The sequence below is a fragment of the Patella vulgata genome, chromosome 9, assembly GCF_932274485.2.
Source record: "Patella vulgata chromosome 9, xgPatVulg1.2, whole genome shotgun sequence".
Lineage (NCBI taxonomy): Eukaryota > Metazoa > Mollusca > Gastropoda > Patellidae > Patella > Patella vulgata.
The window spans coordinates 43,413,655-43,439,448 of record NC_065887.2 but is presented as its reverse complement, the minus strand read 5'-3'; the positions used below and the strand labels follow the sequence as shown (position 1 = coordinate 43,439,448).

Here is a 25,794-nt window from a genome sequence, read left to right as displayed (position 1 = left end):
TGACACAGTGACCATTTTGTCATGTGATCCATGAATACGAAGGAAGTGATAATTTTTATTTATGGAAGTATATTGTTGTTTTAGACCCCACAAATATAACGTTCAATATCTACATGTCATATACAGGAGATAATTATCATTCCATCTGTATTAAATTTATATGCATTATTTAGATAAAAAATATCATATTGATAACTTCTACAGTTATGGCCCTTATTTCATCTTTTTGAACCCTGAACGACAAAAGTTATCATCTGATCTGTAATGAATTCATATGCATTATTTAGATTAGTAAATTGAAAAGCCTATAGAATTTCAGCAATATCTGTTAATAACTTCAAGAGTTATGGCCCTTGGTTCACTATATTGAACCTTGTGATCGCTCACATGTTATCATCCAATCTTTATGATGTTGTAACGCTGCCATGATGGTTTTTGTGGAGGGTATTACCATGATATTATTTCTGATGAAGTGTTTTACTCTAGTTGTATTATCTCTGATGAAGTGTTTTACTTGAGTCATATTATAATAATTTGTTGGTGATTATTTCAGGAATAATTGTCCTCAGCTAGCTAATTATACTGGAGGTAATATAACATGTGCAACATACTCCGATCAACTTAGTAATCAACTGTTAGATAAAATGGGACAATATTCTATATATTTTATCAGTAAGTACCAAATCAGAAATCCTGCATCATTGACAAGCACGGTCAACGGATGCAAAATACTCCATCCTGCACATCTGGCCATAAAAAAAACATGGTCCACCAAGGCAAAATTCTCCATCCTGCACAACTGGCCATAAAAAAAACCACGGTCCACCGAGGCAAATTTCTCCTTCCTGCACATCTGGCCATAAAAAAAACACGGTCCACCAAGGCAAAATTTGCCTCCCTGCACAACTGGCCATAAAAATTAAACCCTGGGTATAGAGTCTAATCCTTTTCATCTTAATTTTAAGCTAAAAAATTTGAATTTTAGACAGGATACCGGTGCACTGAAGTGGAATGAAATAGAGGATCTTTGACAGTAATATTTTAAAATCAGTGCAATGTATTTTGAACTAATAGCGGAAATATCTTGTGTTTTAGTTATCGCTGTGTGTGTGTTTGTATTGGGATACGCCCAGGTTTGTTTCTGGATGACATCAGCTGAAAGACAAGCCCATCGAATCCGTTTGTCGTTTTTCCGTAATGTTATGAGACAAGAGATTGGATGGTTTGATACACATGATTCCGGAGAACTGAATTCCAGATTAGCAGAGTAAGTTTATTTGTTTGTTGGTTCTCTTGAAGGTTCAGACCTCTCTGACAAAACGGCTATCCATGTCAGGCCCTTGAGAAAATTTGACTTATGTTGTCATCAGCACCCATTATTATCATGCTTTTGGGCCAAGTTTGGAAAACTGTTACTAAATAAAATTGATATTTTTTTGGAGATTAATATGTAGTTTATGACCCCAAATAGCAAAACTTACAGTGCTAGCTTAAAATTTACATTTTGGAGTACTTAATGTGACATTTAAAGCGATAATTTCATATTTTCTAAGAAAGTCAAAACATAATTATTTCTATGTCTTTTGCTCAGTAGGTTGTCAACTCACTATTATACGATCATAGGTATTATTCTCCCACTTAAAAATCCTTTGACACCGGAAATAATAACACAATTACCTCCCTTGTTTTTCTATTTCCCCCATGGAAATGATATTTTTGCCAATTTCTCAACTGGCAATAGTGATTTATACAATTAATAGGATTTCTATTTAACAAGGTAGGACTGTTTATAGATACCATCTATTTTTAGGCTTTATTTTACTAAATTTTAAAAATATAACTTAAAAATATGAAATTACAACTTTAATCCAGTGTTATGAAAACGCTACATCGTGTTTCTCCTAACAATTGAAATGGGTGTTTGTCTTTTTACATTCCCAGGAAGGTATCCTTAACCCCTGACAATTTTTATCATTATTGCACATTCTAAGGCCACATGTATTTGAATTTCTTAAAAAAGCAAAAAGTATATAGTTGCTTTTCTTGTAACTCTTAATTCCAAATATTTAAGTGTTAAAATTTTAACAAAATGTCCCACACAGGAATTGAGTATGTTATATATTGATCAACTAAAAATTAAAATGGTTTGACCTTAGATATAAGCAACCAATAAAAATACTAATGTTCAAATCCTGTAAAGACATTGTCAACTGTTTTCTTTATTTGTGGCTTGGTTTCGATTCCCTGCTTGTGCGTGACAAGGAGTAGGGTCCCCTGTCCAACGTCAGGGTTTTTCTCTGAGTCCTCCGGTTTCCTCCCACTGCTAAATAAAGATCCCTAGACACAATCGAATTATTGAAATGAAATTGAACAATATGTTAGTCCTGAAATGACCTATAGTTTGTGTCAAGTGGAGATTAAACCCCATTTCTTTTTCTCTTTATGGTCTTGTGCATAACACAGTCATCCAAACAGCAGATATTCTGAATATTTGTAGATCGTTTATAGTGTGGAAACATCAGAACCATAAAAATGTAAAATAAATTATATGTTTTCAGTGATATTAATAAAATACAGGATGGTCTTGGTGATAAAATGAGTTCATCTGTACAATGGCTGTCTGCGTTTCTAGCTGGTTTTATCGTGGGCTTTATTTACGGATGGAAACTGACATTAGTTATATTAGCTATCAGTCCTGCTCTTGTAGTGGCTGCAGGTATAATGAGCAAGGTAGGTATATAGGTATAGAATATAAGAACAACTGGTATACTGTATTAAATCTTATAATGATATCTTCAACGTCTGTATCTTCTAGCCACATCCGTCAGCTCTGAATGTGTATGTTAGATCTTCAAAAACCATAAAAATTAAACAAAATAAATACATAATTTTAATTTGATTTAACAGTACCACATTTTACTTTGATAATATTGCAAGGCACATATTTTAAACAAGGTATTCACTGATTAAGATATTTAATGTGGATGTATTATAAACAAGGTATTCACTGATGTCGATGTATTTTGTATTTTCAGTTAGCGGCTAGTTTAACAAGCAAGGAATTAAAGGCGTATGCTAAAGCTGGTTCGATAGCGGAAGAAGTGTTGAGTAGTATAAGAACCGTCGTAGCTTTTGGTGGACAAAAAACAGAGGTTGAAAGGTATGCCATACAAATTTAAACATGTCCGCCTATTATCTTTAAATTCAAGCTGTTGAACCGGATTCAAACAGTTGAGAGTGTATAAAGAATTAAAGATACGTTCCTGCGTACAAACTTTGTGATTTGATGATATATTTAGACTAAAAACATATTCAAAGTAACAGATCTATCAAAAATTTGCTTCAATTCCCACTCAAAACATTGTATTTGCCGGGGATATCTATAGCTTCATTGTCGGAAGGTCCATTTTTTAGAATGTATTTATCATTACTTACTGTACATTTACCATACATATTGAGGCCTAAGTAAATTCTTAATTATTTCTGTCAACTTCTTTTTCCGCTGTTTAATTGCAGAGACTTTTGTACGTTGACACCCCTCAATGTTGCCAAAACCGCCTAACCATTTGATCAAGAAATAACAACCGCTCCCTCACTTAATCTCTCACACAATAAGCTGGCAGATAACAGTCGGGTTGCCAGTTAGTGATACCCTGACAATTTTACCCAGTGCTTGCCCCATGGGCGTTTTTCGGGTAATCCAGTATTTTTCTAGTAAGATTGGGTGTCTATACTTTCCATATATACCAAATTTGACATACTTTTATTTTCTGGGAAAGTATCTTTAAACCTTATATTTTAATTCTTGTAGATATTCTGATAATTTAATTGATGCCAAGAAGTTTGGTATAAAGAAAGGAATGACGAATGGTATTGCTATGGGGTTTGTGTGGTTTGCCATATTTGCCGCGTATGCCCTAGGATTCTGGTACGGAGGAAAGTTGACTATAGAGGAACCGACGAACTACACCGTCGGTAAAATGTTGATCGTAAGTTATTTAATCTAGGTCAAACTTAAAAAAGTCGTATTGATTGTGGGTTGGCTAAGGTTAGGGTTAGGGACGGCAATCTTTGTTCAGAATATTACTTCCTAAGAGCCACAATCGTCGTTTTTTTTGTCCTGGAAATGTGGTTGTATATTGCTGTTGCCTCTGTTGTTCCATCCGTCCATTGTCCACAATTTTTTTGTGTACTCTCTAAAGACTGCATTTATCATCTGATTGTTTTGAAATTAACATATTTTTTTGTCATCAGTGTGATGAAGAAGCCTATTTAATTTCAATAATTTCTATTAATTTCTTCTGGAGTTATGGCCCTTGTTTCACCCTGTGAATGCTCTAAGGAACAAAACTTTTCATCTGATCTGTATGAAAGTTATATGCATCCTCTAAAGCTATGGCCATTGTTTCACTTTGTCAAACTCTGTGAACGCTCTAACCACAAAATTATCTTCAGATCTGTGTGAAATTTATATTCTCTCTCTCTCTCTCTCTCTCTCTCTCTCTCTCTCTCTCTCTCTCTCTCTCTCTCTCTGTGTTGAGTATATGGGAGAGTATCTACTGAACATTTTGAGAGTATTTTAACGTGGATTAAGCTGTCTGAATCCTAATTTAACAGGTGTTAAGAAGCCAGGTGTTGTATAATATCTATATTTTTCTTATTTCAGGTATTTTTCTCTGTGTTGATTGGTGCATTTTCTCTAGGAAACGCTAGTCCTGGTATCCAGGCGTTCTCTACTGGCCGTGGTGCTGCCTTTGTTATATTCAAGCTTATTGACCAGGTAATACTCAGCGTGGTTGCCCCTTGTCAGTGGTGTAGGAGGGCCTTGCAAGGGACAACATAAAGTCGATTGATGGGAGGAAAACTGAGGTCCTGTGTACACACTGACGTGCACGTAAAACATCTCTTGACATTTGGAATTTGAAATAAGAGTAGGCCGTAGCATCAGTGTCCAGGCAAAATTTCCCTCATAGTACATTGCAGAAAAATAGGACGATAAACTCCATTTCATTTTCAAATTAACTTTAATAAATAACGTGCTTAATTCATATAGAGTATATTTGATGAAACATATGTTATTGTTTTGGTTTGAGGTTGCGATGTATAAAGATTTTTTTATGTTGTGTGTGTTTCAGGTACCCTTGATTGATAGTTATTCTACCGAGGGACGAAAACCCTCTTCTATAACAGGTGATGTCATGTTCAGGAATATACATTTTACTTATCCTTCACGAAAAGATGTCAAGGTAAGTCATTATTCTTCTTATATTGTATTATGACTGTGAACAATTCTTTCTGTATTGTATTATGACTGTGAGCTATTTTTCTTATATTGTATTATGACTGAGCTATTCTTCTTATATTGTATTATGACTGTGAGCTATTCTTCTTATATTGTATTATGACTGAGCTATTCTTCTTATATTGTATTATGACTGTGAGCTATTCTTCTTATATTGTATTATGACTGAGCTATTCTTCTTATATTGTATTATGACTGAGCTATTCTTCTTATATTGTATTATGACTGAGCTATTCTTCTTATATTGTATTATGACTGTGAGCTATTCTTCTTATATTGTATTATGACTGTGAGCTATTCTTTTTATATTGTATTATGACTGAGCTATTCTTCTTATATTGTATTATGACTGAGCTATTCTTCTTATATTGTATTATGACTGTGAGCTATTCTTCTTATATTGTATTATGACTGTGAGCTATTCTTCTTATATTGTATTATGACTGAGCTATTCTTCTTATATTGTATTATGACTGTGAGCTATTCTTTTTATATTGTATTATGACTGAGCTATTCTTCTTATATTGTATTATGACTGAGCTATTCTTCTTATATTGTATTATGACTGTGAGCTATTCTTCTTATATTGTATTATGACTGTGAGCTATTCTTCTTATATTGTATTATGACTTTGAACAATTCTTTCTTTATTGTATTATGACTGTGAGTTATTCTTCTTATATTGTATTATGACTGAGCTATTCTTCTTATATTGTATTATGACTGTGAATGATTCTTTTTATATGAATAAATTACAAAACATTATTATATTAAATTAAGTGATGTGTTTAATGTTACAGGTGTTAAATGGTATTAATATTACGCTGAAACAAGGACAGACTATAGCTCTCGTTGGATCAAGTGGATGTGGAAAGTCTACAACAGTTCAATTATTGCAGAGATTCTATGATCCACAAGATGGCGCTGTAAGTTTCACATTGACCATGGTATATTTAAAATTTGTGTGACGGCTCCTGGAAACTTCCGATATTATCTTTCATTTTCAGAGACCTTGTTCCATAACATTTTCAACCGATTGGCCGCCATATTGGATTTTAGAAAAAACCTTCAAATCGATATTCATCTGCAATTTTGATTCTGATTTTTGAAAGCTTTTTTGGTTTTGAACGTACTGCAAATGACAACAATTCTTAGTTTATGTGGAGTTGATGTTAAACCTTATTTCTCGCTTTTTTCTCTCTAGAGCCGACTGTGCTTTTTACCGTTGTTGCTACTTGTGAAGACAAAAGTGATCATCTGATCTGCATGAAATTTATATTCATCATTTATAATAGTGAAACAAATAATCCTATTGAATTTCACCAATTTCTGTCAATTACTTCCGAGAGTTATGGACAAAAGTTATCATCCAATCTGTAGGAAATTAATATGCACTATATGAGTTAGTAAAATGAAAAAGTCTTGTCGAATTCCAACAACTTCCAGAGTTAAGGCCCTTGTTTCAGTTCATTGAACTTTTTTAACACTGAAAGAATGAAAATTCTAAACTGACACGTATGAAATTGTCTTGTAAATGTCCCCCATTACCTAGAAAAATTCGCCGGACAATTTACCTGCTGTGGGTGTGTGTTTCGTTGCCTGGCAGCCTATCTTTATTAAACAATAGCAACAATCTTCATATTATATTAAAATTAACAGTCTTTGTTTAACAGTCTTTGTTTAACAGTGTTTATTTTATTTTCTTAGATTACAATTGATGGTAATGATTTGAAAGATCTAAATGTTGAATGGTTACGAAAACATATAGGAATTGTTAGTCAAGAACCTACATTATTCGCTACCACAATCGCAGAGAATATTAGATACGGTCGAGATGATGTCACTGATGCTGAGATCGAACAAGCCACACGTAAAGCCAACGCCCACGACTTTATCTCACAACTGCCAGAGGTAAATAAACTGTTTAATAGGCTACAAAACGTACAACAAAAAATTTCAACTTAAGATATTCGTCCTATATGAGGGGGGGTGTAATGCAAGGTACAAATCCAGTGTAGCAGATGATCTGTGACAAAACTGTATTCAAATCGATTGGTGATTTGTCTTTTCTCGTCAGATCGATTGGTGATTTGTCTCTTCTCGTCAGATCGATTGGTGATTTGTCTCTTCTCGTCAGATCGATTGGTGATTTGTCTCTTTTCGTCAGATCGATTGGTGATTTGTCTCTATTCGTCAGATCGATTGGTGATTTGTCTCTTCTCGTCAGATCGATTGGTGATTTGTCTCTATTTGTCAGATCGATTGGTGATTTGTCTCTTCTCGTCAGATCGATTGGTGATTTGTCTCTATTTGTCATATCGATTGGTGATTTGTCTCTTCTTGTGTAGCTATAGATATAAAAATCAGAACATATTTATTGAAAAAGACTTCTACCCAGTGATCCTTTTATTAGCTGCCAAGTAAATCTAGAGTTATCCCTAGAATAAATTTACAGAAAGCTAAATTCAACTGTTTTTGTTTCTAGGGTACTTGCGTATCAAAATACCAAAAGTCTTCCAAAATCGGATTTGCCGGTCTAGGTGAAAACTGATAATCAATCCAAGATGGCGGATGACGGTATGAATTGGCTTAAAATGTCAAATATTTCCGAAAGGGAGCGATTTTTACCATAAATATGCTATGTGTCAATATAAAAGTTTTAGCATAAGAGATTTGCGAAAGTTTTCTTCAGCATTTTTCGACATTCAAGATGGCGTATCTCTGTCACTACTTGAGGCATCAAGCTGAAACTTGGTAGAAATAAGGAACACGTTGAGGCCTTCAAAATGGTATATTAAAAAATTTTGTGACGGCTACCGGAAACTTCTGAAAATTACTGAGGCCTTCCAAATTTTCCCGAACAAGATTAATTGTCTCCATTTTGAAAATAGACTAAATAGTGATAGCCCCAGATATTATCTTTCATTTTCAGAGATCTTGTTCCATAACATTTTTAACTGATTGACCGCAATATTGGATTTTACAAAAAAACTTCAAATCGATATTCAGCTGCCATTTTGATTCCGATTTTAGAAACCTTTTTTGGTGTTGAACGTACTGCAAATGGCAACAATTCTTAGTCTGCCGATTTTTGAATTTTACTTCTGGTTTCACTTTGAATTTTTTTCGACTTTTGATCTACTATCTTGTAACCTAGCGGTGACCTTTGCTATGATGACCCTGACATCTACTAACAACTTATATCAAAAAGTTTGGTCTTGAATTATAAATTCTGGTTTTATTACATAAATGTGTAATGATGATGGAAGTATTGTGGAAATAAAATTTAAACACCAAACCAATAATCAAAAATTTTGATTTCAGAAATATGAGACACTAGTTGGAGAGCGAGGAGCGCAACTTAGTGGAGGTCAGAAACAAAGAATCGCCATTGCTCGAGCCCTGGTTCGTGATCCTAAGATATTGTTATTGGATGAAGCTACGTCTGCTCTTGATACCGAGAGTGAATCTATCGTACAGGAAGCTTTAGATAAGGTAATTGTATACATTTGATAACAGATTATTCAGGGTTAAATTTCAGTGAAGCAGAGAATCGGTGACTTAAATATAGATATATACACAGGTTTGAAACCGGCCCATCAATTTGGTTCACTGTAAATAAAGATGACAGCATGCGGTAATCACATTCGAAGTACATTTCCCACGATATATCTCACTATTTTTGAAAAAAATCAAGTAATATGCTCATTAGACACCATTATGTTGCAGTATTGGGTAGTATGTGGTGATATTGGAGTGGTATTGGGTAGTATTGGTTAAATCGTCCCGCCGGCAGCATGTTGTTACATAGGTAGAAGCATAGATCGATGAAATTTTAAATCCCTCATATCTTTGTAAATACTGAATGGATTTGAACTTTCACTTTGATTCAACTTTCCCAATATTGTAGTTTACAAGAGTCTTTAACTAAGTGAACTTCTGATCTGTTAGAAAGAGCACTTGGGTTATAAACTAGTCCTCACAAGGCAGGGTATCAACTAGTCCTCACAAGCCAGGGAATAAACTACCGTAGTCCAACTAGTCCTCACAAGCCAGGGTATAAACTAGTCCTCACAAAGCAGGGTATCAACTAGTCCTCACAAAGCAGGGTATCAACTAGTCCTCACAAAGCAGGGTATCAACTAGTCCTCAAAAGCCTGGGAATAAACTAGTCCTCACAATATTTTTGTTATTATGCACGCAAGTTACGGTTAACCATATGTATCCTGTGTTTAATCACAATTTTGCTGTTTCTCCCTGAAGATTAACTAGGCAAGATTTCCCGTATGGCATTCTGCATGACGCATGTTGTCTTCATTAGTCCTGTTGGGTGTTCAGCCCTTTACTATTTCATTTTAATATTGAATCACTGATCAACATATTCTTTTATCTGCAGGCTCGAGAAGGAAGGACAACTCTAGTTATTGCACATCGTCTGTCGACCATTAAAAATGCAGATCATATTTATAGTCTGAAGGATGGACAGGTCATGGAAGAAGGTAGCCATGATGAGTTAATGGTAAAAGAAGGAATTTATTATCAACTTGTCATGAATCAGGTAAAACTCATTCAGCCATTTTTGTACAAACATATTTATGAGGAATTGTTGAATATAGTTGAAGATTGAAACTTAGATGTCATTGACAACCTACTGCCTTTTACGCCACGTCATTCAGTCAGCAGACGCCTGTCTTTCAAGACGGTTCACATTTTCTCATTTGCTTCTTTGTGTTCAGTATTGTTTGTTTTTTACTGTGTTTTTGTGGTAAAATGGAACATGTCCTAACCATATTCAATATACCTCGATTTTATTGAATACTAAAAATGTTTCTCACTTAACTTAGAACTTTTAGTTTTTAGATTACCTGGTTTTTTTATACATTTCACCAATATGGTTATTTGTATACATAATGCTTACATTCGTATTTTGTGTAACATATAGCAGATCATGACTCATGCTGGCATTACACAACGGTTTCTTTGGGTTATATTCCTGATTGTCTGTATCACTATAGGCTCCGGGACTGTACAGTGCAGTGGACGCTTACGGCTAGCCCCCCGGATCCATTCGCTTAATTTGATATGTACCTTTTTTTGTGATTTCTGCGTATTGTGTCTTGTTGATAGATTTGTTTTTGTGTAAATTATGTGTGGTGCAGTCCCCCTGTACTTGTGTCAAGTGGTATGATTTTAATCACAGGATACGTGAAGTAAGGTTTCCTCCAGTGCTCAGGTTCTCGTGTCAAAATAAAAGACACATTTTACAATCAAATTATTTTCTGTTTCAGACGAATAAGAAGGCTGATGGTGAGTAATTCTTTTACTTATATTTTTGTTGTAATCCCAAAATGACCTAGTTTGTGTCGAGTGGACATTAAACCCCATTTCCTTCTCTCTCTCTCTCTCTCTCTCTCTCTATATATATATATATTTATGTTGTGGTGTGTGAGGGAATGATGTCACATCATTTCATTTTGTATCTAAACAGACAAGAAATGAAATATTATTAACTACATATCGTCCGTGAAGTGACAAAAGGGTGTATCTCAGGAAATTAGTCAAATACACTTTTTTGCATTTTTAAAATCTCCAAACTAATATGCACATTTCTTTCTAAGCTGTGTATCTCTACGCCAATTAGAACTGTTCTGGGTATCATGTGTTGTATCTTGATTTGTGGAAATTTTGAAATACAAAAGGTTCTATTTCTTAATCTTTAGAAATTCTTAGATACACCCTTTTGACACTTCACCGATGATATTTAGAATAACCCTAAAGAATTGTGTTATTTAATTATAATGGTTTAATGTATGATGAGTTTTAGATCATAAGGTCTGTCATTAAGTCAAGTGGCGTGGTTTTGATTCGCCGCTTGAACATGACAAGGAGCAGGGTGGCCTGTTCAGCCCTATGAGTTTTCTCCAGGTTCTCTGGTTTCTTCCTACTAAAGACACCTGCAGAATAAAATTTAACCACATGTTAGTTCTAAAATGAATTAGTTTGTGTTGAGTTTCTTCTCTCCGTCTATAATTATAACCTAGCAATTTGTGTAAATGTTAACTGTACTCTTTAAAAACTGCATTATAATATATAAGACTGCTTTCCACTAATAATTGAAAGTTTATTGGTGTTTCTGTGTAGTCGAATTACATTGATTTGAAAATTGTTCTGTTTACTGATTGTATATATTGTGGAGCTGTGATATATTTATCACAGAAGCTGGATAAATTTCTTGTAGGACAATTGTCAACTGGTGGCAAAACATTTCAGGGCTAGAAATTCACGCGAATCTCCAAATCTAAAAACAAAAACAAAAATCTCGGAGAATTGTCGAGTCTGACTATTGAATGTCAGTCAGGGTCGGTATTCACCATGGGGCTGTATTTTGTCGGCTTTAGCCGATTGATGTTTATTCAAGCCGATTGGTAAAACAATGAATCGGACGCTATGGTATCGTAAATAATCAATCTACTTTTGGCAACGGGTTAATTATTACTTGTTATTTAATAAGACAATCAACTTGCTTGTCGGCTACAATAACAGTCATACCTTAGTGAGAATCGGCCATATGTGGTTCATAATCCGAGTAATTAGCACATTTAACGGTGATTTTGATAATCCAGTTAAATAAACAAAACAAGCTTGCTGATTATTCATATTAGTAACAGGTTCAGTAAAATAAGCCATGTGGCCATTGAAGACGGTCTCCTTGGCATGGTTTCCGAATTGCGCATCATCCACGCTCCGTCCAGATATTAAAAAAATAACTGGATAATAGGCCTACATTGATGGATTCACTGACCAGTTGTTAGGTAAATTTAAATCTTCTTTGAATATAATCCCCTGATAGGACAGCGAATATACAGAGAGAGAAACAGTGGATATTTTCCCGACAGAATCTCCATTGCCGAATTCCAATGACACGTGACATATCGGTTGGAATTATGTCAATAAACCAGTTCTAAATAGCATTTACCGTTATGATTTTTATTTTATACACTACTGACAGAGGCTTAATTTTGAAAATATTATTGAAGGCTATATCATAGTCGTACAGAATTTTATTTTATAGCAATTTCAGTTATGGTTGTCACATGATCATTGTGCCATTTGTCTATCATCGACGAATGAATAAAAACTTTTGAAAGTTACGTGATGGACAAAGGACTACAAATTGTGTTATGAAGAAATGCCACGGCGCCGTATCAGCTTATTTTGGCTACGGCATTTTCTGATACTGGCGATAAACAATAAACACATATTTTGTTTTTTTAGTCAGTATTAATATTAAGATTTGAAAGATTCGCGCAGATTGCATATATGAGAATCCTCTTAGATTCTTGCAAAAAACGACGAATTTCTAGCTCTGCATTTTCCGGCAGGACAATTGTCAACTGGAAAATAATCAGTAGAGGCCAGTTTCTGGCCATATTGTTTGTTTTCAACTAATGCTTGTAATTATTAATATGAAATATATTTAGTACTAACATATAATGTTTTTTCTCTTAATCTGCTAACAGTTTTAGATGAACCAGGTATATATAATATATAATATCCTCTCATTATTGTCATCCAACAGCTGATTGTGTCCACACTTGTATTTGTGTTATTTGAGTTGTGTTTGAAACAAGTTTATCTAGCTCACTATGCTCATTCTCTATAGGCCCCTTTTTCTTAGCAAAGGGTTTGTTCCAGTCTCTAGTCAAGGGTTTGGGGATCACGTCTAGTCCTTCGGATTAGACGAAAAACCGAGGTCCCGTGTATATATTGGAATGCACGTAAAAGATCCCCTGGCAGTTGGAATTCGATATAAGAGTAGGCGATAGTGCCGCTGCCCGGGCAAAATTTCCCTCATAGCACACTGTATGGCGTATGCCCGTCTTCATTAGCCCAGTATAGGAGCAGAAGAGTAGGACTTTAAACCCCATTTCATTTCATTTCATTTCATTTAGTCAAGGGTTTATTCTGGTCCCTAGCAAAGGATTTTTCCGGTCTCTAGCAAAGGGTTTTCTGGTCTCTAGCAAAGGTTTTTTCCGGCCTCTAGCGAAGGGTTTTCCGGTCTCTAGCGAAGGGTTTTGTTTGTTGCTCGGTAGCCTCATCTGGACACCAATACTTTCATTTACTATAAGATGTAGAGTCTGGTTTATCCCCACTTGTGAGGGGTAGTTCCTGCAGGGACACCAGTAGACATGTAAAAGAGACCTTGAAACTTAAACTTTAGTGAAGAGGAGACAGAAACACAGCTGTAGTATATTCTTTTTCTTAATATAGCCAAACCAGAAGAAGAGATCATGCCTTGATAAGCACAAAACCCTGAAAATTCTGTCACCTTTTCTTGAAACAATTTGAATTTTTAGGTTAATCAATAAATGGCTTGAATTCTCCCTTAAATCTCCACTTTTATAGTTTAATGGTTTCTGTAGATGTGACACTGCCGTGTTCGACAAATATACCGCAGCCATTAATTTTAAAACATACTTGATTGTCTTCTGCTACTTATATTTCTTATAGTACTCTCATCATACCCTGACAATCATACCATCTTGTGTCCCTGACAATCATACCTTCTTGTGTCCCTGACAATCATACCTTCTTGTGCCCCAGACAATCGTACCATCTTGTGTCCCTGACAACCATACCTCCTTGTATCCCTCACCTTTTGCCCATTAATTTCACGCCTGATTTTATTTGCTGAACTCTAGAATAAGATATTTAAACTATACTCTTCCAAAAAAGTAGGGGATATTCAGAAACCATACAAAACTGCGAAAATGCACTGCTGTTTTTATTAGAGGTAACCAGTTTATGTTAATAACAGGCCAATTGATTACACATGAACATAAACAGTTCATATGGGAGGCTTATCTGACAGCCACATTTCACTCGCAAAGAGATACACTGTCAAAAGTGAAAATGGACGTTTTTGATTTTTGTCTTAATAATGAGTAATTGCTCCATCAATCGTCAAACATTCAGCAATTCGTCGTGGCATGCTCCTAATCAACCATCCAATCACGATTTGGGGCAATCCAACCCACTCCTCTTGCAGTGCCACGGCTAATTCTTGCAGTGTTGTTGGTTGGTCGACGAACACGCCTCCCGATCAAATTAAACGTAACACACTAAAGCAAAGATTAAATCTTATGCAAAAACCGATAGGAAAGCAAACATGGACAGGATAAACCAGCACGCGGCAGTTTTCATCAACCCTTCCTTGAAGTGTCAAATTTGACAATGAACCACTCCCACGTGTATGGCGCTATTGCGTGTCGCATGTGCAGCTCAGTTGTTCTGTTGGGGCGATAAGATCTTCATCTGTGAACATACTCTCAAAGCATGTCAAGTGTCCATGACTATTTATCATATCACAACCTGCATAGGTATTTGCCTTTCAATATCCCCTACTTTTTTTGAAAAGTATATTTTGAAACTTTAATTTGAATAGAAACAACTCTAAATACTCATAGGCTTCTCAATAACACTGTTTGTGGGGTTCACTGATTTAACCTGTGTCTGTGAAATAGCTTTATTGAACGTCTGCTTCTATCTGTTATATCGTCAACATTATAGTGAATCGTGTGAATGCTACACCAGGGTTTCACTATAACACTGTTGTAGGTGTCCACTAATATAACCCGTGTTATAGCTAGTTCTCTATATTTTATACTGAAGTGTTTCACTATAACACTGTTGATGTCCACTAATATAAAGAACCTTAAACATACATTATGCAAGAGCTAAATCTGTCTATTGCAGGTCTTTCTTTAGGCCTGAAATGTTATCTAAATTATTAATTAGACATTAATTAACTTATCCAGACCATAATCAACTCTAGATGGCATCGCTAGCCTGCGATCTTAAGTGGATTGTGAGCCGATTTACTGCATAACTTTCCTTCTCGATTAAATGGATAATCGAGACTATGCTGTTTATTGAACTGACTTTAGTAATGATGACCAAAGCTAGGCAGAAATTTCATTCTCTTAGTTCTCGGTTCATAGTGGATCAATTTGAATGAAATTTTCAGCAAATTGCCTTTTAACTATTATAGTGAGAACTGCCAACTCGTTATCAAATCTCCCATAATGTATCTTTAAATATGATAACTTGCCTGTGATATCACCATCGGTGGAAGCGCTTGTTAATCACTAATAGCAGAAGAAACAATTGTCTGGTCATCTTGTCAGTGTTGTTCATAGATAACACTGGTGCTGGGGTGGTAAATAGACTGCTGAGTTGAGATAGATGAGGTGTCAGGATTGTTCATAGATAACACTGGTGCTGGGGTGGTAAATGGACAGCTGAGTTGAGATAGATGTGTCAGGGTAGATAGTAAAAGATGATAGGATAGTAAACATGGAAGACTTATTTTATTAACAGATTTGGTAATGAATAATTTTAGATTTGGAAGTAGAAGAAGAAATAGATGAGTTTATTCGTGTTGGATCAAAACGTGAAGTAAAACCACAACTTGAACGAATGGTATCAGCAACAGGGTCTCTTGTTAAAGGTGCCACACCAGTTACTGAAAAGGTGGAAAAAGTAGAGGTGGGTGGGAAACAATATTTGTTTTTAGAATCAACAAATGTGAAGAATGGCAAGGTAGTAAGGGTACTGAATATAAGGGAGTGAGGGTATGAGGGATATAAAATAGGTAGGGTAGTAAAATTGGAGGGCATAAAGAATGGTAGGATAGGAAGGTGGTAAAAAGAAAGGCAGGGTATTAGGGAGTATATCAAAGGACATAGTGGTTAGAAAAGGTAGTAACGAAGGGCAGGGTACGTAGTAAGGGAGGTATATAGAAGGGCAAGGTAGTAGGGAGGTATATAGAAGGTATAGAAGGGGGGCATAGTAGGGAGGTATATAGACAGGGGAGGGGGGGCATAGTAGGGAGGTAAATAGACTTTGGGGGGGGGGTATAGTAGGGAGGTACATAGAAGGGGTATAGTAGGGAGGTATATAGACTGGGGGGGGGGGGGCATAGTAGGGAGGTATATAGAAGGGGTATAGTAGGGAGGTATATAGAAGGGCAGGCAGTTAGAAAGATAGATAGTAAAGGTTCTTGTAGTAAAGTTAAGAGATGGAGAGTAAAGGGTTTGTGAAGAGAATAAAGGGTTTTGTGTAGAAAGTAAAGGGTTTGTGAAGAGAGTAAAGGGTTTGTGTAGTAATGGGAAGAGTAAAGAAGGACATTTAATTGATTAGTCATAGATTGGATGTAAAGACATTTTGAGAAAATGAAAATGCTCTGTGTTTTAGGACGAGGAACTTCCTTCCGTTGGTTTTGGCAGAATGATTCGTACTAATGGTCCTGAATGGTTCTATATTCTCATTGGTTGTTTTGCCAGCATTCTTAACGGTGGCGTCCAACCAGCTTTTGCTATTATTTTTGCCGAGATTCTTGGGGTAAGTGCGATTTTATAAAATATTAAACCTACTTAAAGATCCCAAAATAACGTAAAAACTTGAGTCGTGATACTCTTGATAACAGTAAATATCAACAAATACAAACTTATCGTCATTACAATTTATCAAGGAACGGCGTCTAGCACAATAATCATCCCCTGACAATAAAAGTATGGTAATCCATAGTGCGCTGTCGCTGCAAAATTTTCACGTAGAGACAAGCGTATGGGCTATGGAACTTGGTGCAGATGAGTACTACTACCATCTTTCTTACTGTATTCCACAGAAATTACTTGTATACACACTACACAGTTGAAAGCTAGGTGTATGTATACACACTACACAGTAGAAAGCTAGGTGTATGATGTATACAGAGTACAAAGCTTGTTGCGATAAGGTAACTATCATATATATCTTTTTGGGAGTTGGATAATATGTTATTTTATAATTTCAGGTGTTCCAGTTACAAGGTGATGAACGAAGTAAACAAATACAACTATACGCTCTGTTATTATTAGGTCTTGGATTAATTAGTATGGTTATGATGTTCTTACAGGTATTGTCTCCTTTTAATCAAACTCAAACCACATTTTAAAATTTAAAAAAAAATATATTGTTTTTTTTTATATGATATTTAATCTATGAATAGTTTGTAAATTTTCTCCTTGGAGAATTCTACGCACAAAATATGTTATCTTCTGAAAATATCTGTCTTTACAAAGTCTATACTGATATTAATAATCAGACTGATTATTGGAATATTTACTTTGAAGTATGGCTACATGCATATTGAAATATTTACAACTTCAAGATCAGCTACATAAAGATGCTACATGTTATATAAATTGTTTATTAAACTATTATTCACATGACCATCTCTCTAGACCATCGCATGGCTGATATGTGAATGTATTTAAACATCCCAAGAATATATAATTTAACAATAAAAGTCGTCAAAAAATATTGCTACAATAATGAACGATCTATGCAATATCTTCAGTCACAACTTCCCTTATTATGAAGTAATTTGAATGAAATTTCCAACATATTCATTTTTCATTATCTAAATATCGCATACTGCCACTTTAAACACCAAGCCTACTATAATAAAATGTTAAATACAAGCCAAACACTCAAGTATTCTAAATTACATAAGTCTGCATTATTAAAATAGAACAACATATTTTTGTTGTTTTGGTTTGTTGCGTCTTTATGTTAATAACTGTAATGGTATATATTTTTGTTGTTTTGATTTGTTGCGTCTTTATGTTAATAACTGTAATGGTATATATTTTTATGTTAATAACTGTAATGGTATATATTTTTATGTTAATAACTGTAATGGTATATATTTTTATGTTAATAACTGTAATGGTATATATTTTTATTGATGTAAATCATCATCTACATCCTGTTGATTATATTGATGATATATTTACAGTCGTATATGTTTGCCCTATCAGGAGAAAATTTAACGATAAGATTACGAAAAATGGCATTTATGTCCATGTTGAGACAGGTAAGTCAATGTTTCATTCTGTGGGTGGTGTTCCTTGTTTCAATCTTTGGGTGGTGTTCCTTGTTTCAATCTTTGGGTGGTGTCCCTTATTTTATTCTTGGGTGGTGTTCTTTGTTTCATTCTTTGGGATGCTTCTCTTGTTTCATTAGATGTGGAGCTTGAACCCTCAAATGACAAAAATGATAATCTCATCTGTATGAAATTGTCTTGAAAATACTAGTCGGATTCGGTTTGTTACCTAATTCCCATCCGTCGGCTTTTCGGGCAGCAATACTATATACCGGAAAACACCTGGAAAACAACCGGAAAACACCATTTTATACTGAATACCGGAAAACACTGGAAAAACACTAAATACCGGAAAACACCCTAAATACCGAAAAACACCCTAAATAGGTAACCCGGAGCCTGGTCCTCTGTGTGCGGTTTTGGACCAAGTGAGCGCCGATGAAGGAAGGTCAAGGTCATTCTGATGTTCATTTTACAAATAGCCCACCCACCCCCCAAAAAAATTTCCGATTTGTTTTTCTCCAAAAATTTTTTGACGAAAGAAATTTTCTGTCACAAAAAAAAATTCGTTTTTTTTTTGAAAAATTCGTTTTAAAAAAAAACATTCCGTAGAAAATAATTTTACAGAGAAAAATACTGGAAAAAAAATTTGAATTTTTATTTGAGAGAAATTTGGGAGAAGAAATTGTTAAAAAAAATCTGAAAAGAAATTTTCCTTTGACCGTAGGCGATCGCTCACTTGTATGTTAATGAACTTATTTCATCAGCGCTCACCTGGTCCAAAACCACACACGAGGACCAAACTCCGGGTTACTAAATAGCTACTGGAAAACTTAGAAGAAGAGTAAACTGTGCTCGAGATTTTTTTAGAGAGCGCGCCGCGCCGCGCCGCGGCGCTTTGGGAGGGATCATCAACAGGGTGGGACGGTGGTGGAATTGTCCAGTCATGTGACGAACATAGATCTTCCATTCCTCAACCCATTCCGGCGTGGTTCTCCCTTGTCAGTGATGCAGGACGGAGGGGCTGACAAGGAAAGCTGTCTAGTCATTTGGATGGGACGAAAAACCGAGATCCCGTGTACACATTGGCGTGCACGTAAAAGATCCCTTGGCAGTTGGAATTCGATATAAGAGTAGGTCGTAGTGCCGCTGTCCGGGCAAAATTTCCCTCATAGCACACTGTATGGCGTATGCCCGTCTTCATTAGCCCAGATTAGGAGCAGAACAGTAGGACGTTAAACCCCATTTCGTTTCGTTTCCTCAACCCATATTATTTCCACAGTCATTATCATTAATCACAAATTACGGGATGATATACGAAAATGCAGGTTTACTTTGAAATAGTGCAAATGATACTTTTCCATCTACAATCTTCAGATCAAAGGATGCAAGTTCTTACACAGTGCAGCATAATTTGTGCAAGAGAAGACATATCGAATATCGATTGTCGGAAAAAAACATTTTCTCAGGGACATTTTTTTCCGAATACGCATTCGGTGTAAGTCTTCGATCAGCCACCAGGAAGTGGTTAACAAAGTAATGTTTTATTACGATAGTAGTACATAAAACAAATTGGTTGCCTGAGGTTCTCGGGGGGGGGGGGGGGGGGAAAGTAGCCTCATCGGCGAGAGTCCTCTATTTCACAAACAAAAACAACAATTGCTTCCTTGAAAATTTATCGATCAACTCTTTTCACAGACGTCCAGCTTAACACTTCCCGTCAATGCAGTAAGATAGAATATGTAGTTTTCTCATGGACAATTGGGAGAAAGTTATGGTTTTCTCAAGGAAAACTGGTCAACGAGTTGGGGAAAAAAGCTCGAAAAGTAATCCAGAAAAAAATCCTCTGTGCGGCCCTCGGAATATGATGGAATATGTTGAATATTATTATGGTTCAAGTGATTATATTGACCCTGGAATGAAAGTAAGCTCAGAAACAAGTAGATTTTTAGCCCTTCCAACGAGATGGTTAGCTCTTGGAAAGGATAGACACTTTTCAGATTACAGCCTGTCTGAGAATTGTGTGGCATCCATTTCGTTTGGTGATTAGGACACATAGCGGTTAAACCTGGAACTTCAACTCGAGATTTATTAACTTGCTTTTGATGATACTTACTGTTTTATGATGCGATTTTTTGTTACCTAGGGAGGAGTTGGCCTAATCGTGCCTTCCACTAATTCGTACCACCCTGATGCCAGCGTTACTGGTAAGAATCTCTAAACCGGCGCAACCGGCATATAACGGGGCCCTCAGTTTAATCTACTGAAATACTGAAACACTGAAATCTACTAAAATTTACTGAAAACTAAAATTAAAATACAAAATAAAATATGGTCAATGATGGAGGTAGACTGATTGCGTCTTTTAAAACATTCAAAACATAATAGGCATCAACACAATTTTGGAGAAAAAAAAATCGGAATTTTTTTTTTTCTTTTTTTGGGGGGGGGGGGGGCTATTTGTAAAACGAACATCGTAATGACCTTGACCTTCCTTCATTGGCGCTCACTTGGTCCAAAACCGCACACAGAGGACCAGGCTCCGGGTTACCTATTTAGGGTGTTTTCCGGTATTTAGGATGTTTTCCGGTATTTAGTGTTTTTCCGGTGTTTTCCGGTATTCAGTATAAAATGGTGTTTTCCGGTTGTTTTCCGGTTGTTTTCCGGTGTTTTCCGGTATATAGTGTGGCCCCTTTTCAGGTAGAAATCATGGAATAAGCTTTATTTTGTAGGTTTTGATGTTTGATTACAAAAAAACAATGTTGACATTTTTTCTGAGTAGGTCTTCATAGTATGGGAGGCCATTATTTGAGGGTAGCCATTTTGCGATAATATTCCAACGTATTTTATTATTTTCACCTTATTTATTTGGCAATGTATTAATATTGGCAGGGTTCATGACTATACTTCAGATTGTTATTTCCAAGATGGCGACCATTTTTGGTGGAAAATCGGACGATGTGCTAATTTCGATTAAGTAGTAGTGCTTGGTGTCAATATATATGTTTTCATGGCCACAGATTCCATTCCTGACATTTACAGCCTTGTAAAATGATCACATGTCCACATACTTAGCATATTTCCAAGATGGCGGTCATTTTTGGCGGGAAAATAGGACCATGTGCTGATATTGATTAAGTAGTCGTCGTTGGTGTCAATATATATGTTTTCAAGGGCACAGAAGCCATTTCGGTTAGTAACAACTGTGTAAAATGATTATTTTGCACATAAACAATATGACGGCCATTTTTTTGGCAGGAAGATGGAACGATGTGCGGATATTGAATAAGTAGTCGTCTATGGTACCAGGATATATTTTTGGGGGAGCAGATTCCATTTTTGCCGTTTACAACTGTGTAAAATTACCACATGTTCACATATTTAGCATATTTCCAATATGGCTTTCATGTCGGGCGGGAAACGGGATGATGTGCTGATTCCGTTTACGTAGTCGCGTTTTTGTGTCAATATTTGTTTTTCGGGGGCGCAGATTCGATTTCTGCCATTTACAACTGCGTGAAATGGTGGTATGTTCACACATTCAGCATATTTTTGTTTGTGGCAGAACGTTTTCTAAACACATTATACTGTAAAGGTTTCTGAATCCAATTCTGCTATGTATAAGCTTGTACCATGTTCCTGGAAGCCTGTGCCGAGTTTACCCATTAGGTATATTATCCAACAATGTTGTAGTTGAACTCCAGGGCAATATCATTCCACATGTTCGTTCTACAATCATCTTGGAAGTCAGTTGATAACATAATCTATGCTATGAGGGCTTCTTAGCAAGTATTTCATTTACAGCCACGTCCCCACCACTATCATCCACGTTGCTGCCAGGCTGGAACGAAGCTCCTGGCCATATGCTTGCTATGCTGTTACGACCTTTATGTATATATAGGGAAGATACTGAGCCTTGTACATCAGCTCCAGTCTAGCATCCAAAGAGGAAATCTCAAGAAAACTATGAAATATTCTTGATTGCTTGACTGTTGGTTGTTTTCTGCTTTGAAAGTGAATGAGGACGGGTGAGCATGGCACAGTCTCTATAAGCTTGACGAGAAAACGCCATACGCATGGTAGGCATGTCACTGGAGTGTGGTGAGAAAGTATCCCGATCTGACTGGTAACCGCGAGATCATGGTAGGAACACTTTTCGCGCAGCCAGATCTTGGCCATGAGCGTAGAAAGATCTTGTAGTAAGCGTTTGGTGTGGTCGTTGCAGGAGCATGATGGGCACGTGGCGTAAGCACCACGCTGCTGCTTTGCTCTTTTTGCCTTCATGCCAGGAATAGGCTTTACTTTAGAAAAATTTCCACCATCTTGGAAATATGCTAAATTGTTGAACATATGACCATTTTACGTAGTTGTATATGACAGAAATCGAATCTGCCTCCCCGAAAACATATATATTGTCACCAAAGACAACTACTTAATCGAAATCAACCCATCGTCCGATTTTCCTGCCACAAGTGGCAGAAATATTGGAAATATACTAAATATGTAAACATGTGATCATTTTACAAGGTTGTAAATGTCAGAAATTGATTCTGCGTCCCCGTAAACATATATATTGACACCAAACACGACCACTTAATCAAAATCTGCACATCGTCTCATTTTCCCGCCAAAAATGCCCGCCATCTTGGTAATATGCTAAGTATATGAACATGTGATCATTTTACAAGTTTGTTAATGTCAGGAATGTAATTTGTGACCCCGAAAACATATATATTGATACCAAACACTACTACTTAATCGAAATCAGCACATCGACCGATTATCCCGCTAAAAATGGGCGCCATCTTGGAAATATAATCATGAAATGATGGAAAACAATCTGAGATATAGTCATGAATGCTGCCAATGTTAATACATTGCCAAATCACAGTTGATATGTCGATAACATGGTGAAAATAAAAAATATTTTGGAATATTATCGGAAAATGGCTACCCTCAAATAATGGCCTCCTATACTGTGAAGACCTACTCAAAAAAATGTCAACATTGTTTTTTTGTAATCAAACATCAAAACCTACAAAATAAAGCTTATTCCACGATTTCTACCCGAAAAGCCGACAGATTTACATTAACGATCGGACTATACCTTAAGTTCGGCGAAATATGCCAGAAGTCTAAATCGAATGGTAATCTCTAGTGTCTGGTTATTCCAGTCTACACCGATAGTATTTATTGCGCATGCTCTCCAGATAAGAATATGGCGTCGGCGTTTGACATGACTTGTGGAATATTTCTAGCCTCGTTCTTCGAGTCCCTTGTTACAAATGGTGCTGCAATGCATTATGATACACCATTCATGTACTAATTGTAAAATGTTTATTTTATCTTAAATATTGGATATCCAGACGTCCATCTTTTCCTGGTAAGATCACAATATCAATGTTGATTTAAATTGACAAATAATTTGTGTTTTCAATGTCGAAGACATTGGATGATCTTTTGTTAGAGACTTAGCTATTTTAAGTTTGGGATGTTTTTATATGTATTTATTTCTGTCTTAGGAAATCTCGTGGTTTGATGATCAGAAAAATAATACTGGAATCTTGACTACCAAATTATCAACGGAAGCTTCCCTAGTTCAGGGGGTAAGTTTTATTGTCTTATTCTCAAACACACTGATTCCTTGCCTAGTTCAGGGGGTAAGTCTTATTCTCAAACACACTGATTCCTTGCAAACTGACAATACTGGTGGAGGTTCTACGATTGATACCCTGTGTTGCCTGAGAAAGTTCTGTGGTGCAGGACAGAGGGTCTGGCCTGGGGAAACATAGTTGTACAGATGGGACAGAAAACCAAGATCCATGTGCACATAACAGTCGGAGCAGGTACAGTATTGTAAACTGGGAAATGTGATAAAATCATTATCTTACAATCACTTGTTGCACCTGTTGATAATCAACTGTTGTTTTATTTCAGGCAACTGGTATACGACTTGGAATGGTGTTCCAGAATGTGGCCGCCATGTTAACAGCTATAGTTATTGCCTTTATTTATGGATGGAAATTAACTCTGGTTATTTTAGCCTTTGTGCCGTTTATTATGTTGGCTGGTGCTATTCAGATGAAAGTTTTGGCCGGGGTGGCTGGTAAAAATAAAGAGGCTTTGGAAGGTGCTGGAAAGGTAAGATACAATAGTTATATTGTTGAATATCGGTATGAAATATTGGTGGATCACATTGAATAGTTTCCCAAGTGATACAGGTTGGGGAGGCAGGTCCTGGCGTGGGTCACATTGATTTTATTTTCCAAGTGTTAGAGGTTTTGAAGGTGGGGGCGGGAGGGGGTTCCTGGCATGGATCACTTTGATCTTGTTTCCCTAGTGGTAAAAGTTGGGGGGGGGGCGGGGATCCTGGCATGGACAAATTATGTGACATAATCAGTTTACAAAGCAGAGACACAAAACTTTACACATAGTTTCATATTGATGTATTTGATACATTAAAACAACAAAAGTTTTATAAAGTGCTATATTTTAATTAAAATAAGGTGAACAATTTTGAGTAAATTCTTAACTTAAGTTTGAGAATGTTTCGTGATCTCAGGGCCTGTTCATTTATTTGTAAATATCTCAAACATGTCCCTGTAAATATCTCAAACATGCCCCTGTAAATATCTCAAACATGCCCCTGTAAATATCTCAAACATGTCCCTGTAAATAAATGTTGATCGTTAAATGGTTGATGTTGATTAGGTGGCCATAGATAAATCCTTGTCTTTGACTATTTCAGGTTGCTGTTGAAGCTATCGAAAGTATTCGCACAGTTGTCTCTCTGTCTCTAGAACTTGTCTTTCATCGACTTTACGTAAATCAACTGTTAAAACCATATAAGGATGCTTTGAAGAGAGCACATTTAGTCGGATTGGCTTATGGTTTTTCAGACGCAATCATCTTCTTTGCATACGCAGCTGCCTTTTACTTTGGTGCCTACTTGATTCAAGAAGGAGAAATGAACTATGTCGAAGTTTTCAGGTATACATCGCTATATATATATATATGTGTGTGCATCTGTGAGTCAGAGGGTGGGGCTTAACATCAGGGCTGTCGGTAATTTTTCACAGTTGATTAGCAGCACTGCTAATTAAAAAGTCCAATTTTGCCAAATTTGATTAGCAAAGCTAAAAATTGGTTAGCAGTTTTTCAGTTTCAACATAAAACACCTAAATAACTAGATATTACTTTAATTACCATTAGATTTCATTCTTCCATTTTTTTTAGCACTGCCACATGTAGTTGTGACAATTTGTGAATGTGATGTAAACTTTTGGTTAGGTCTTATGTCTGAAGCCAATTCTTGGCAGTGTCTTCTGATGCCCCACTCATTTTAATTATTATTTCTTCGTTACTTTAGAAATCTTTGTTAGAAAACAATTTCGTCTGCTTTTTATCGTGTATTACTATTTTTGTTCAATCGGGCGCACATCGATCAACTAGACAAACGTGCAATAATATTTTACGGGAATTCTTACTTTGATTTATCATTTTACAATACGTTAACATGTTTTTATTTTTGTTATATTTTATTTACAATACGTGGGGGATA

At 36.0% G+C, this 25,794-nt stretch overlaps 1 protein-coding gene across 3 annotated transcripts in view; it reads left to right on the top strand.

Annotated features, from left to right (window-relative positions):
* The window catches only part of LOC126832345 (ATP-dependent translocase ABCB1), a 52,390-nt gene that overhangs the window by 17,194 nt on the left and 9,402 nt on the right, over positions 1-25,794 (top strand). For 2 of the 3 annotated variants that reach the window (XM_056103209.1, XM_050563096.2), the window contains exons 6-24: positions 554-672; positions 1,096-1,267; positions 2,559-2,730; positions 3,036-3,160; positions 3,812-3,989; positions 4,667-4,780; positions 5,136-5,246; positions 6,103-6,228; positions 7,010-7,213; positions 8,627-8,797; positions 9,699-9,860; positions 10,591-10,609; positions 15,705-15,850; positions 16,559-16,705; positions 17,160-17,261; positions 18,147-18,224; positions 23,756-23,839; positions 24,171-24,374; positions 24,982-25,223. In XM_056103209.1, coding sequence (XP_055959184.1) covers positions 554-672; positions 1,096-1,267; positions 2,559-2,730; positions 3,036-3,160; positions 3,812-3,989; positions 4,667-4,780; positions 5,136-5,246; positions 6,103-6,228; positions 7,010-7,213; positions 8,627-8,797; positions 9,699-9,860; positions 10,591-10,609; positions 15,705-15,850; positions 16,559-16,705; positions 17,160-17,261; positions 18,147-18,224; positions 23,756-23,839; positions 24,171-24,374; positions 24,982-25,223 — 2,676 coding nt within the window. Of the gene's footprint in view, positions 1-553; positions 673-1,095; positions 1,268-2,558; positions 2,731-3,035; positions 3,161-3,811; positions 3,990-4,666; positions 4,781-5,117; positions 5,247-6,102; positions 6,229-7,009; positions 7,214-8,626; positions 8,798-9,698; positions 9,861-10,590; positions 10,610-15,704; positions 15,851-16,558; positions 16,706-17,159; positions 17,262-18,146; positions 18,225-23,755; positions 23,840-24,170; positions 24,375-24,981; positions 25,224-25,794 lie in introns of those variants that run through there. The other variant, XM_050563098.2, reaches the window with a different exon arrangement.